Source organism: Oryctolagus cuniculus, chromosome 8 (assembly GCF_964237555.1).
Source record: "Oryctolagus cuniculus chromosome 8, mOryCun1.1, whole genome shotgun sequence".
NCBI lineage: Eukaryota > Metazoa > Chordata > Mammalia > Lagomorpha > Leporidae > Oryctolagus > Oryctolagus cuniculus.
In genome coordinates, this window is record NC_091439.1 from 55,504,202 (window position 1) to 55,517,361 (window position 13,160).

At 43.9% G+C, this 13,160-nt stretch overlaps 2 protein-coding genes across 9 annotated transcripts in view; both read left to right on the forward strand.

Moving 5' to 3' along the window:
* Positions 1 to 1,094, forward strand: part of SEC24B (SEC24 homolog B, COPII coat complex component) — a 97,172-nt gene extending 96,078 nt beyond the window's left edge. For all 7 annotated transcript variants that reach the window (XR_011378310.1, XM_051820101.2, XM_051820099.2 and 4 more), the window contains one exon: positions 189 to 1,094. Coding sequence is in view for 6 of the 7 variants with exons in the window: in XM_051820101.2 (XP_051676061.2) it covers positions 189 to 303 (115 nt within the window). In the remaining variant the exon portion in view is untranslated. The remainder of the gene's footprint in view (positions 1 to 188) is intronic.
* A 276-nt stretch (positions 1,095 to 1,370) lies between these two features.
* Positions 1,371 to 13,160, forward strand: part of LOC127483279 (uncharacterized) — a 49,352-nt gene continuing 37,562 nt past the window's right edge. For both annotated transcript variants that reach the window (XM_070047770.1, XM_051820124.2), the window contains exons 1-2: positions 1,371 to 2,086; positions 4,645 to 4,808. In XM_070047770.1, the coding sequence (XP_069903871.1) occupies positions 1,516 to 2,086; positions 4,645 to 4,808 (735 nt within the window). In that variant the 5' untranslated portion in view covers positions 1,371 to 1,515. The remainder of the gene's footprint in view (positions 2,087 to 4,644; positions 4,809 to 13,160) is intronic.

Genomic DNA, 13,160 nt, shown 5'->3' on the forward strand with positions numbered 1-13,160 from the left:
AAATAACATGTCTTTTAAGCATACTTTAAATAATGTCAAAATAGATTCTGGTGGTAGAATATTGCTCCTTGATTAATATCTCCTGTGTTCCATTTTTCTATAGTCTCTACTTATTAACAGCCTTTTTAATGAATAATTATTCTTTTTAACAACATGCATTTTTAGACAAATGTCCTTTTCTGTTTCAGAGATGAGAGTCCTGCCAAAACAGAATTTTTTCAGCATTTGATTGAAGACCGGACAGAAGCTGCATTCTCTTATTATGAATTTTTGCTTCACATTCAGCAGCAAATTTGTAAGTGAAGTAGAATAAAATGGAATAAGAAGAAAAAGCTTTATTATCTAGGTAAAGCATTATCTGTTGGCGAAGCACACAAGAAATGTGGAATGCAGGAGCTTGCTGTTACACGATTCAATGCACTGGACTCTGAGGTTGTGACAAAAGATAAAGGCAAAAAGAGAACTTGACAGATTTTCTTCAGCCTGAAATGATGGTAGGGATGACGCCGTTTCGCCCACTATATTTTGAATTGGTTTCTACACATTTCCAGTAGTGCAGCAGTGTAGTGTTCTGTTTGTTACAAGCGGGCAAATTGATGCAACTGTGTGGAATGATATGTCCTAATATAAAATTAGATAAATTCTTTTGTCTTACTATTAATATAACATTTTTGGACGTGAACTCTGACAAAAGATTCCAAAAAGGCAGCAGGTACCATGTTATTTGTTTATATGAATTACTTTTTAACAAGGAATGATTCATATTCATTAAATAAATTCAGCATTTTCCCTGTAAAAACAATAGTTTCAGAACACGAACTATAGAAAAACATATATATATATATATGTATAATGTACATAACTGTTACATTTGTAAAGAAAGTGTAAAAATGTAGCTACAGAATAGGAATTGCTTATACTGCTCTGGGTTGTTGGATGACATCTCTTTTTGTCACGGTTAGAGAATGAGATTGACCAATGCATATTCTGCATTGAGTCCACAAATGAGACACAAACTCTTTGTAATTCTGCTAAATCTTTTATGTGGATTTATTTATGATCAGCCTATTAATTAAAAATATTTTGCTTGACAATATGGTTTGGTTGTTTTTTTAATTTTTGGTGTGGACTACTTTTTTTTTTTTTTTTTGTATATAGTATATACTGAATTTACTTCTTAGGGGAGTGTAGTGATATTGCATTTAGTTAGTTATATAGATGAATCAATAAATTTTCATTAGATGCGGGCGCTGCGGGCGGTGGCTTTACCCGCTCCCCCACAGTGCCGGCCCCTCCTGGGAGCCTTTCCCCGTGGGATCCAGCTGTCTGCTAACATGCCTGGGAAAGCAGAGGGAGCGGCCCAAGGACTTAGGCCCCTGAACCTGGAGTGGAGCACCGGATACAGTCCCTGGCTTCTGCTTCGGCCTGGCCCAACCCCGGCCTTAGTAGCCACCTGGGGGTTGAACCCCCAGATGGACGATCCTTGAGCGAGAGCAAGAGGCAAGAGTGCTCGCGATGCCCCATGCTCTGCTTCTCTCCCCAAGCGGCTTCAACGGCCAGCGCCGGGCCAGGCAGAAGCCAGGAGGCTTGACCTCCATTCAGGTTGCCCAGGAGGCAGGGAGGCGTGGTCCCTGGGTCACAGCCTGGAGAGGCCGCACTGCAAGCGGCCCTGGGGCGTCGGACGCTGGACACGGCAGGCAGCGCGCAGGTGCGTCCCGTGGCGCCACGGCGGCCGCCCGTGGGGAGTGCGCCTGCGCCCGGCGCTGTGACCCGGAAGTGCCCCTTGTGTCCCGCGGTGCTCAGGTAGGAGTCCTCGCAGCGTCCCGTCCGCTCCTGCCGGAGAGTCGGTGCAAGCCTGCGGGAGCCGTCCTGGACGCTGCCAGCAGAGCCTGCGGGAGACCCAGCGTCCCCCCGGGTCAGGCCAGGCTCAGGCCGGGCTCAGAGAGGCTGCGGCCCGAGACAGCCGCAGCAGTTACCTTGCATTTCTGGAAATTTGTAGGCGCGGTCCTCTTCTTCGGCAGCTTCCGGAAGACTACCCCTCGGGACTTGGTTCCTGTTCCAGAGGAGCAGAAACGCTCTTTCGTTGGTGAGTTTGGCGCGATGGCCTTCCTGTCGCGGGGTAGGTGGAGCCTGGGGTGCAGATAGCGGGCAAGGGGTGTGCATGTGAGGGGTGGAAGGGAGAGAAGGAGGAGAGAAGCGACCAAGGGAGATTCGGGAGGAGAGAGGAAGGGGGGAGAAGGAAAAGGTGGCGTGAAGGTGGGGTGGTGTGGAAGAAAGGGGAAGAAAGGCGTGTGGGGCAGCGTAAAGGGAGGGCGAGTGTGACAGGAGTCCCGGTGGGCGGGTGGAGGCGGGGGTTGGGAGAGGAAGAACTTTTCCCACGGCCCGGGTTCCGTTTTAGGGGTTTCCTGGCCCTGGCTGGAAGCAGTCTTGGCCGCGGCCGTGAGAAGCGGCCTTGACTCCGGGCCCCTCTTCTCTGGGTTGTTCTGAACTGTAATGTGTGTGCAGGAAAACTGGCCTGGGGAGTTTGGAGAGTGAACTAGTGTATGGAAGACCTCTCTTGCTCTTGCTCTCCCTCTCTTTCTGTAACTCTGCCTTTAAAATAAATAAAATGTTTTTTTTTTTTTTTAAAGAACCTTTAACCATTCAAGGAAAGCCTCAAGTAGAAAGAAGAAGAATCTTGCAGACCCACAGTACTCAGTGACCTAAGATCTTGACTGAAATTCTTGTTGAAGTTTGCTGATAAAGTGTTCATCAGAAATGACACATACTGACTTGTGTGAAGTGAGCTAGTAGATATTCTTTTTTTTTTTTTTTTTTCTGACAGGCAGAGTGGACAGTGAGAGAGAGAGACAGAGAGAAAGGTCTTCCTTTTTTGCCGTTGTTTCACCCTCCAATGACTGCCGTGGCCGGCGCACCGCGATGATCCGAAGGTAGGAGCCAGGTGCTTCTCCTGGTCTCCCATGGGGTGCAGGGCCCAAGCACTTGGGCCATCCTCCACTGCCTTCTCGGGCCACAGCAGAGAGCTGGCCTGGAGGGGGGGCAACCGGGACAGAATCCGGCGCCCCGACTGGGACTAGAACCCTGTGTGCCGGCGCTGCAAGGCGGAGGATTAGCCTAGTGAGCTGCGGCGCTGGCAGATATTCTTGAACTGTGTAAAAGTCACATCTGCTAGTTTTTTCAAGATGTAACTGCTACGCTCCTGAGCTACTCGAGAGCTGTTGGGTAGAGATGTTATTACTGGGAGAGTCGTCACATGGCACAGCCCCTGTGGGCATTGTTTCGCCCTGTGACTGGCATTTCCAGGGCTAGTGCTGTGCACACTGGGGAGGCCTTACCCACAGGTGGTGTGGTATCTGCACAATGTCTGCTTGATGGTTCTCCCTTCATTTGGATGGCTGGTAGGGTTCTGTTAGTACACAGTCCCTCACCTTGTGACTTTTCAATATTGCTCAAGCACGCGTTTTTGAGTCACCTCGGGGGGAACAGTTGGGGCCCTGGGGGATTGCCCACTTTTCTAGAGACTAGAACTGGCCTAACCTTGCCTCCGGGGACTTTCTCTGAGTTAGATACCTCTTAGAGTTATTATAAAACCTTGAAATATTTTATTTCATGGTGTATCTTTAAGCAGAGGTATCTTACAATTAGTGCAGCAATCATAGACTTATTTTTATTATATTTTTACTAAGCAGGAGGGAGGAAAGCATTGTTGGTCAGTGCACATGGTGCTTAACGTGGAATCTGGAGGTGGAGATGGTGTTTTCTTATTTACAGAGTTTGTGATTTCCAACTATCGCCAAGGGTAAACACTAGAATTAGGTCTAGGCTGTGGTTCTAGCCGGTATGCCTCTGTTTTAAATTTCATCTCACTTCTGCTTGGCATCAAGATTTCCAGCTTTCCAAGGCTGGCCACAAATTTAATTCAAGTGTCTAAACCAGTAGTTAGAGGAAAAGATCCCGCAGTGGTAACGGTACTGCTAAATGAATCATTTGTTGTATATCAGACTCCTCATCATCTAGTTGAAATATCTTTGTGTTTTCTTGTTTTCTGCAATAAAAGTCATTCAGACTTACCGAAACTATACATTTGCATTCCTTCCACATGTGAGACAGTATTTTTCTAAATCGTTGGGCCTCTAAATTCCTGTGGGTAGGGGCTAGTGTTGTGCAGTGGGTTAAGCCACCACCTGTAATGCCAGCATCCCATACTTGTTTTCTTTCTGTAATCCAGTCGTTGAAAAACAAAAACCACTCCCAATGCATGAGTCCTATAAAAGCAGTTTCACTTTATTTGAACACTCTAGGGAGAAAATCAGAGGGGTATGTACTGTAGCTAAAGAGAAAAACTCTGTCAAATTTTAAATCGAATGGTGGAATAAATTCCATGACAAAAGTGAAGCAAACAACTGACCTGCGGCCCCACCGCACTGGAGCCTGGCCTTGCTGTCTACTTGGTACAGATGGCAGGAGCTCCGGAGAAGCCTGGAGCCACATCCCATGTGCAAGCCTGTGTGGGCTTGGTCTTTGTTTTCTGATTGGTTGGCGCCTGAAGGAAATCCAATCAGAATTGACACATGCTGTCGAATACCGAATTTATAAAAAGAGTGCTCAGTGTTGCTGTTTCCCTTTTCTCTTCTTGGCATCCAGCGTCGTGGAGTTTTTTGTTGGAACATGTGCTGAGCACTGACGCTAAGCCTTCGAACAAGGAGGTGAGCAGCCAAGAGCAACACCTGCAGGAAGGGCCGGGCTGCTGGTGTCGGAAGAGTGGCAGTAGATTCAACAGGACCCTCAGGTTCGTCCCTCCTCGCCTGGTGAGTCTTCTTGAAATGTTTGTGAGTATCATATGCCGGCCCTGGCCACAGGCAGGGGACACTCGGGCTTTCAGGAGCCAGGGGAAAGGAAGAATAAATTGTGTATTATATTGTATGTTATAAATTGAATGCTGTATATTCAATTTGTATTATATATTATAAATTTCATAACACATGTTCTAAATAGGTTTTAAATTGTATATCGTAAAATGTGTATGTGCTCGGAGGTATCACATATGGTTCCAGAAGGAATGAGCCTACCTGGATGAATTGTCATGCCAGGATGGGTGAATCGGCAGGTGAGTCGTCATCTGTCGGGTGGGCAATTACGATGCCCAGTGACTGTGTTAATTTCCAGGTTTCTTGTGTTATTTTCTGGGTTTATAGTTCTACTTGGTGGATAGGAGCTGAGAAAATGGATCTAGTCATCCAGAAAGGAAGTTTCTGCTCACAGGCTTTGACTCCTGTTTTCCATAATTTGCTAAGATAGTTTATCTCAGTTTACATGGAAGGTTCTCCAACACAGCAGTGATAGCATTGACTGGGAAACACCCCAAAATGGTTGTATATCAGTGTCATTGCCCCACTGAATTCTAATTCTGCCTCTGTGATATCCAGTGTTGCCCTAATTTTATGAAAAAGTTCCTTAGGAATATATTGTTATGTTGTCTTAACGAATGCGGCTATATGGGGAGATATATGATGTAAACTTCACATATCCCAGTCATATTATTACATTAGCCAGGAATATGGGGACTCTGTTTATCATCAGAGGCAACTAGATCAGAGGATGGCACCGAAAGTTTGAGAAGGAAGCATTATTCCCTAAGTATATTTGTTGCAGGTATAAAACAATAAGGTTCTGAGTAACTCAATACAGGTTCTTTGTACTTCTAAATTAGATTTTGAAATATTGAAATCATTTGGATTATGATGATTTTAGACCATTTTTAGGTCGGAGAGGAGAGGGGTATTGTTTCTGCACAGTATCCACAATGGTTGCCATATCATTGGTTGTGAAACTTTGGTTGATGAAATGAAATCCCTGTTAGTCCGTTGTGTTTTAAACAACACAGAATTTCAGAATCCCTAGGTATTGTGTTTTGTGGTTTGGTTCTTAAAGTACATAGAGAATCGAGTCTTCCTTCCTGCTGGTTAGATTCACTAGTGTTGACATCCAAGGATCATTCCTTGATTTTCATCTTAGGAGATGCTGAGCAGTGACTAACCGGTAACAACCCCCTGGGGCAAGTCATCATGGATGTTCCAGTTTCCTCATTATCTACTCTTGGTGTTCCTCTTAGTCCTGATTATTCAAATCCAGAAGTTGAAATGACCCCATGTTCAGTCTAAGTGTTCTCACTGGTCTTTTCATCCTAGACAGCCTCATCTCTGTACCGTGTTTCAGGAGGGTCTTGGCTTTTTCTCCTATCATTAGCTAGGCCTGTTTATGTTGTTCGCAGTTTTCTCATTTTGGCTATTTTCAAACTTGATTGCTTGATTCCATAATTCTTTTCCCTCACACACAACAAACCAGGAAAAATCTGTTCTCTTGTTTTCTCATGTTCCCAATCTACACATGTTCTCTGATAACATTCACCAGGCATCTCAAAGGCTGGCTGGTTCCTTACACCCTTCTGGAAGCCACATGAATATGTGATTCTTTGGCTTTTCGCTTTTTTGTCTCAATGCTGTCACCTTTTCCACACCTCTGCTCCTGTGACCACCATAAAACTTTATCATCTCCCATAAGCCTAGCATCTCCCTAGGCTAGCAACTACTAGTGTACTACTAACAGGAAGTTAAAATATAGAAACTTTCTGGGGAAATTCCAAAATTAAAGTGGTTTATGCCAAACATCTTAAGATGCTTTCCCTGTGTTTGACTAAAATCGTATCTATGGGGGGAAAACTAGATGGAATGTTTGCTACACATAATGCCTTTGTTTTCACCTTTATACAGTTTTGTTTGTGAGTTATGTACACCTCAGTAATTATGAATGGGAAAACTAAAACTGTGACTTGCAGTTCAATGTTGCAAATATTTGGGAGTTAAAGTTCTGTAGTGAGAGAACAGGCATGGAGTCCAGGAAATCCTTCAATGAATTGGTATATCTGTAGTTTTCAGAGTGCTACTTTAAACACATTTAAATTATGTTAACATTTTCTTGCAGTGTCACTGGTCACCTACTGATGAAGCAGGCCCTGCATTTTCCATTCCATAGTTTAATTGGGCTAATTCACAACCTGCCTATAATAGTAGCTATGTTAGATGCACAGAGGAATGTGCACACATTGGTGGGGGAATAATAGCACATAGTAATTTAGGATTCTTGTTTTACTTTTCACTTTTCTGGTTTCCTTCAGATACATTTCCTTTCATTTTGTATTTCTGAGTTTTCAGTTTGAGGGAGGTGGGGTGACAATGCATTATGTTACTTGGATATTGTCTTAAATATTCTCTTGATGGAATTCCCGAATCTTTATTTTCAAGATATAAATCTCCTGAAACTTAGTTTAGTCAAGTTTATGAATGTTCTTTTTAAAGATTTATGTATTTGAAAGTCAGACTTCCACAGAGATAGAAGGAGAGGTGGAGAGAGAGAGGTCTTCCACCTGCTGATTCACTCCCCAGTTGGCCGCAAAGGCCGGAACTGTGCCAGTGTGAAGCCAGGAGCCAGGAACCTCTTCTGGGTCTCCCACGTGGGTTCAGGGGCCCAAGGACTTGGGCCATCTTTTACTGCTTTCCCAGGCCATAGCAGAGAGCTGGATCAGAAGTGGAACAGCCAGGACTTGAACTGGTGCCCATGTAGGATGCCAGCATTGCATTTGGTGGCCTCATCCGCTATGCCACAGTGCCAGCCCCAATCATGAATATTTTAACAATCATTTCTGTCCCATGAAGCCTACCAAAACCCCACAATATTAACCTAAGTTCCTTAACTTTTATGATGCATTTTAAGTATAGGAACCTATTTTTGAATGCTTTATTTTTCCAGCCTTTTCACAGTGTAACTGAGAAACAAAAATTCTGTCTATTCAAGGCATGTAATTGTGTTTCGATGTGAGTCTGATCTCTATATTGCATTTTCACACAAACCGTTCGACTCTCCTGGTACTTACAGTACACTATGAAAGGATTAGTACAGTGAAGCCACTTAACAAATTTATCACTTTTACCGTGTTTTGTAAAATTTTTTTTTATATTTTTTATTATTTTTTTTTTTGCACAGGCAGAGTGGACAGTGAGAGAGACAGAGAGAAAGGTCTTCCTTTTGCCGTTGGTTCACCCTCCAATGGCCGCCGCAGCCGGCGCGCTGCAGCCGGCACACCGTGCTGATCCGAAGGCAGGAGCCAGGTACTTCTCCTGGTCTCCCATGCAGGTGCAGGGCCCAAGCACTTGGGCCATCCTCCACTGCACTCCCGGGCCACAGCAGAGAGCTGGCCTGGAAGAGGAGCAACCGGGACAGAATCCGGCGCCCCGACCAGGACTAGAACCTGGTGTGCCGGCGCCGCAAGGCGGAGGATTAGCCTAGTGAGCCGTGGCGCCGGCCTGTTTTGTAAATTTTGTAAATTTTATTTATTTATGTATTTTCTCAGACAACTTTTATTTTAGGTATGCATACTTTATGCATTCAATAATTACAGCTTTAGCAGCTGTATTTATTGTTAGTAGTAATTCTTCTACCGTACCTGCCCTCTAATTGACACTCCTATCCTTTTTATAGTGTTTTTTAAGAATACTGACCTAGGCAGTTACAAGTACAGAATAGAGTATGAACAGTTTCCCCGGGTTTATATATTAGATTTACAAAACCGTATCTCGTAATAACTGCAAATTTGATTTTTGTTTGTTTGTTTGTTTGACAGGTAGAGTTATAGACAGAGAGAGAGAGAGAGAAAGGTCTTCCTTCCATTGGTTCACTCCTCAAATGGCCGCCAGGGCCAGAGCTGGGCCGTTCCGAAGCCAGGAGCCAGGTGCTTCCTCCTGGTCTCCCATGCCGGTACAGGGGCCCAAGCACCTGGGGCATCCTCCACTGCCTTCCCGGGCCAGAGCAGAGAGCTGGACTGGAAGAGGAGCAACCAGGACAGAACCGGTGCCCATACGGGATGCCGGGTGTCGCAGGTGGAGGATTAACCTAGTGAGACATGGTGCTGACCCCTTTCAAATTTCATTTGAAAGGCAGGAAACAGAGAAAAGGGGAGAGAGGGACAAAGAGAGTAAGGCAGAGACAGGGTGAGAGAGAGGATGAGGGATATCTCATCTCATGCATTATTTCCCTCCTCAAATGTCCTCAGTGGCAGGGCTGGGCCCCAGGTCTCCCACTTTGGCACAGGGGCCCACGTCCTTGGGTCATCTTCTAGTGCTTTCCCAGGCACATTAGCGGGGAGGTGAATGGGAAGTGGAGCAGTTGGGACCTGGTCTGGTGCTTATACGGGATGCTGGCAGTCCCGGTGGAGGCTCAAACTTTTTTTACACCCCAGCTCCAGCCCCATCACCATATATTTGTATCGTTTGACTACCCTCTCTTCAGTTTCATGCTCCCAGTTCATCACAGACACCATCCTACTCTCTGACTGTGTTAGTTGGACTTTGTATATTCCACATGTAAGTGTGATCATGTAGTGTTGCTTATTTCTGTGTCTTGTTTCCCTCATGGTAATGTCCTATAGTTCCATACTTTTGGATCCATCTGTGACAAGTAGTAGTATTTCCTTTCTTTTTAAGGTTTGGTGAGGATGCCACTGTGTGTGCATCCCATTTTTCCTTATGGGTCCATCAACAAACATTTGAATTATTTCCATACCGTGGAATTGTGAATGATGCTGAAGTGATGTGGGGGCGCAGATAGTTCATTGAGATGGTGATTTTCTTTTGGATTCATGGTCAAGATAGGGGACTGTGGCCTCCTTCTCTGGAAGCTAGGGCTATATGAGGCTATGTCAGAAAGTTTTTTGAAGGATGGAGGTTTGGCATAGTGGGAAAGACAATGCTCAGGATACCAGTGGCAGCAGTGATGGTTTAAGTAGTGGGATTCTTGCTACCACATTGGAGACCATCTCCCAGCTCAGCCTGGGTCAGATCAGCCCTTGAGTACTGTGGGCATTTGGGTAATGAGCTGCTAGACGGGTGGGTATCTTTCTCTCTTTGTCTCTTCCCCTCTCCCCTTTATTCTCTGTGTTTTGCTTTTGAAACCAATTGCAGTATTAAAACGAGGTGGAAAAAATGGTTTACGGATGATGCTGTATCCCAGTGGCAGTAGATAATTGAGTCATTTTCTAGAGTCACACAATGGGCTGTGTGTAGCTCACAGTAATCTCTGTTAGATCTTTTATTAGCAAACCAAGTAAATGAGCTCAAGGCTCTAAGTAAAATAATGTCCAAAAAGAAATGTAGATTTGATCAGTACAAATTTTATATAAGTATTGAAATGTCACACTAGTCCATACATATGTACAACTCTTGTGGATAAAATGTAAGTAAAAATATCAATATGTTACTTGGTGTATAAGGTTAAGGGGTTTTAAACGATTAATGTCACAACTAATATTATGGTATTTGAAAATGGTTAATTAATACAAAAACATAGCCTGTAAATGACTGAATGGTTCTTTCTTGCTGTGCTCAAAGGCTATTATGCTGCATTTTAAGTTGGTGATGAATATTTATTTTAGATTGTTTGCTTTAATTAAGAAAAATGGTAGTATGTTTTCACGTGTATGTGAAATTGAATAGCATCAGAGCAATACAATGAATACGAGGTAAGCTTTTTTTCATAATTGAGATTTTATTGGATTTTGAGAATCACTACAGACACATTTCAGTTTGTATACTATTCTTAACAAACCAAAAATTTAGAAAGTGAGGGCTTTTCATTCTCTTTAAATCTTTTATTATTTTTGGAATAGTGTATTTTTTTTAACTTGCCTCCTAAGAGCTTTATATTCCACTCAATAAAGAGTTCAGCTAGTAAGGAAGAATATAGGCAAGGGCCATAAAAATTATCAAACAAAAAAAGTCCTATCTTTAGGATCAGTTGTGTACTTAAACTGATCACTTTAACTAGTAAGATGGCATTAAGTGTCAAAGGGATCACATAAATAAGACCAAGTGTCTGCTAATAGTAATAGAATTAAAAAGGAGAGAATGATCCAACATGGGAAGCAGGCCACGCAGCAGACTCATAGAATGACAAATACCCTAAACAGCACTCTAGCTCAGAATCTGTCGCTCCCCCTCTTCGTGGAGGAACGACACAGGACCCTGCGCTGTTCTTTCGTCTGCTCGGCCCTCCCCAGGTTTGCTGCTGGTTCTTCCCGGGTTGGCTGCCATCCCTTCCACCTCCGTGGAAGGGCGGTTCCCCCTGGCCACTTTCCCCACTTCCGCGGGGGAGCAGCACACCGCCGGCCGGCTCTCTCGGGGGCTGCACAGGTGTTCCTTCAGATAGATGTTCCCCTTAGATGTTCCCGGTGCATGTTGTCTCTCTCCTCCTTTATAGTCCTTTTCCACCAATCCCAACTCTGCTACCCATACGCCGAGTACGCTGCTCTCCTCCAATCAGGAGCAGGTCCTACAGTTTATTGGTTGAACTGGAGGCAGCTGTGTAGAAGCTGTTTCTCTCTTCTCAGCGCCATATTGTGGGAGAGCAGATGCATAGAATAAGTCTTAATTCCAGTAACTTAGTCTAGTCCGAGTTGCTCCCCACAAGAATCAGCCCTAAGGCATTCGGATCTGGCTGAAAAGCCCATGAGAGCATTTCAGGCATGGAAAGCCAAGACACTGTGGCAAAAAGTCACCCACATAAAAGATCTCTGGGAGTGAGATCCCAGGGGAAAGAAAGGGCTATCAGAGAGGTTAGTACTATCTCTGAAGGAAGGAGCGAACTTCCACTTTGATTGTGGCCTTGTCTAAATAATGTTGGAGTTTGTGGACTCAAGAGGCTTCCATAGCCTTGGCAGCTCATGACCAAGAGCCTAGGGTGCTCACTAACGTCAAATATAAGTGTCAGTTGTTACATCAACAACAGGTGTCGCTGTGCACTTGCTCCCCATGTAGGACCTCTGTCCTTAATGTGTTGTACTATGAGAATTAACGGTAAACTAGTCTTCAAACAGTACTTTCAACTTTGTGTGTCTGTGTGGGTGCAGTCTGTTGAAATCTTTACTTTGTATGGAGTTGATCTTCTGTATGTAAAGATAATTAAAAATGAATCTCAATGAAGAATGGGATGGAAGAGGGAGTAGGAGTTGGGATGGTTTGTGGGTGGGAGGGAGAGTATGGGGGGAAGAACGGCTATAATCCAAAAGATGTACTTATGAGATTTATATTTATTAAATCAGAGGTTTGTATAAAAGTGTCTACTACACTCATACACAGTAAATTTTAAAATGATCATGAATTATTAAAATTATAGTAGCATATCATTCTTTTTTTTTCCTTTTTTTTTTTTTTTTTTGGACAGAGTGGATAGTGAGAGAGAGAGACAGAGAGAAAGGTCTTCCTTTGCCGTTGGTTCACCCTCCCATGGCTGCCACGGCTGGCGTGGCTGTGGCTGGCGCATCACGCTGATCCGAAGGCAGGAGCCAGGTGCTTCTCCTGGTCTCCCATGCAGGTGCAGGGCCCAAGCACTTGGGCCATCCTCCACTGCACTCCCTAGCCATAGCAGAGAGCTGGCCTGGAAGAGGGGCAACCGGGACAGATCCGGCACCCCGATCGGGACTAGAACCCGGTGTACTGGCGCCTCAGGCAGAGGATTAGTCTTTTGAGCCACGGCGCCGGCCAGCATATTATTCTTAAGAATTTGTTTGACAAAGATATAAAAGAAAGTATGACAAAACTGTATTTGCAGCAATACTGATACACACAGGCATTATTTTCTTTTTTGTATTTTTTGTTGTTTTCTGATTTTTTAAAAGAAAATTTTAGCTCCCATATATAAAGGAGAACATCTAATATTTGTCTTTCTGTGTCAGGATAATTTCACTGAGCGTGAAGTCCTTCAGTTGCAACGATTTTGATAGAAATAACAGGGTTTCAATTTTTATAGTTCTGTAATATTCATTTCTACATATATGCATCCAGTTTTGCCAGCAGCATTTACTGAATAGATTATACTTTTTTCCAATGTATAGTCTGGGCACTTTCATGAAAAATCAGTTGGCTCTCCCTGTGTGGATTAATTAATTATTTAATTAATTTTCCATGATCATGCTGCTTTGATTGCTATAGCTTTGTAGTAAGGTTTGAAGTCTGGTATTCTGACACGTTCAAGTTGATTTTTTTATTTTGCCCAGGATCATTTTGGCTATTATTGATATTTTGTGATTTCTTATGGAATTTAGGATTATTTTC